Source organism: Nanorana parkeri, unplaced genomic scaffold (assembly GCF_000935625.1).
Source record: "Nanorana parkeri isolate BGI_ZX_2015 unplaced genomic scaffold, ASM93562v1 scaffold45, whole genome shotgun sequence".
Lineage (NCBI taxonomy): Eukaryota > Metazoa > Chordata > Amphibia > Anura > Dicroglossidae > Nanorana > Nanorana parkeri.
The window spans coordinates 2,243,921-2,244,825 of NW_017306313.1; the positions used below are offsets into that span (position 1 = coordinate 2,243,921).

General features: G+C 37.1%; 1 protein-coding gene across 1 annotated transcript in view; it reads right to left on the reverse strand.

The window, feature by feature from the left end:
• CCDC107 (coiled-coil domain containing 107) overlaps window positions 1-905 on the reverse strand; it is a 22,325-nt gene that overhangs the window by 6,663 nt on the left and 14,757 nt on the right. The window contains exon 3 of the mRNA XM_018572713.1: window positions 675-738. Coding sequence (XP_018428215.1) covers window positions 675-738 — 64 coding nt within the window. The remainder of the gene's footprint in view (window positions 1-674; window positions 739-905) is intronic.

Consider the following 905-nt stretch of genomic DNA (forward strand, 5'->3'; position numbering starts at 1 on the left):
AATTTGCTGCAACATGGAATATATATATATATATATATATAAATGCATGTTTTGCTTTAATAAGTGATCGGATACATAAATCATGTACAAAGTTGCTCAAATCCTGAGCTGCACAGCCTCGGTTCTAAAATGCCATGATCACGCCATGATGCCATGAGAATATTAGGGCTTCTTAAGAATCCGCAGCTGCTGGTCACCAGAGCTCTTTCTACTCTGAACCACTGCAGATCAGTTGTTTAAAACCCAATTTTTTTCCCACTTTTTTTTATTTTTGTTGCTGTCTGACTTCATCGAGGAGACTCGCCCACCCTCATTTTTTATTTCTGCAGCATCATGATAAAGGCATAGTCAGCAATATGCATCTTGCAGAGGTCTGAACATTTCCCAACTCTACTAAATATGCATCTTTATTGATGTCTCGGTCACCATTTGAGAGATTTCCCATCAGTTTGTTTGTCTCAGGGACAGGAAGTAAGGGGAAATCTCCCTGATGGGGACACATACCTCAAGAAAACCTGACAGGGGTTCTAGAACTTCTCCACTCTATATTAAGAAAACAAAAAAAAGTAAAAAAAACACTGATCAGTAGGTATTCTGATCAAACATATTGTGGTCTAAGTCCAAGAAACCTGGTGCACCATGGGGGAGCAGGTAACATTTTAATTATGACATACCTGTCCGTTTTGCTTTTTTATCATCTTCCGTTGATTTTGATTGGCTGTTTTCTTTTGACTTAATCTTGATGTGGAAAAAACAAAGGAAAATATGTATTAACCCAACGTGTCTTGCTGACCAACTGCTATTTTAAAATACATAGTTTAGAAGTTATAATTGCTTTTCATGTCTGTCTTAAAATGGTGGCAATTCCTCCAATATTTAGGTTTATATGCCATCACTCACACTAA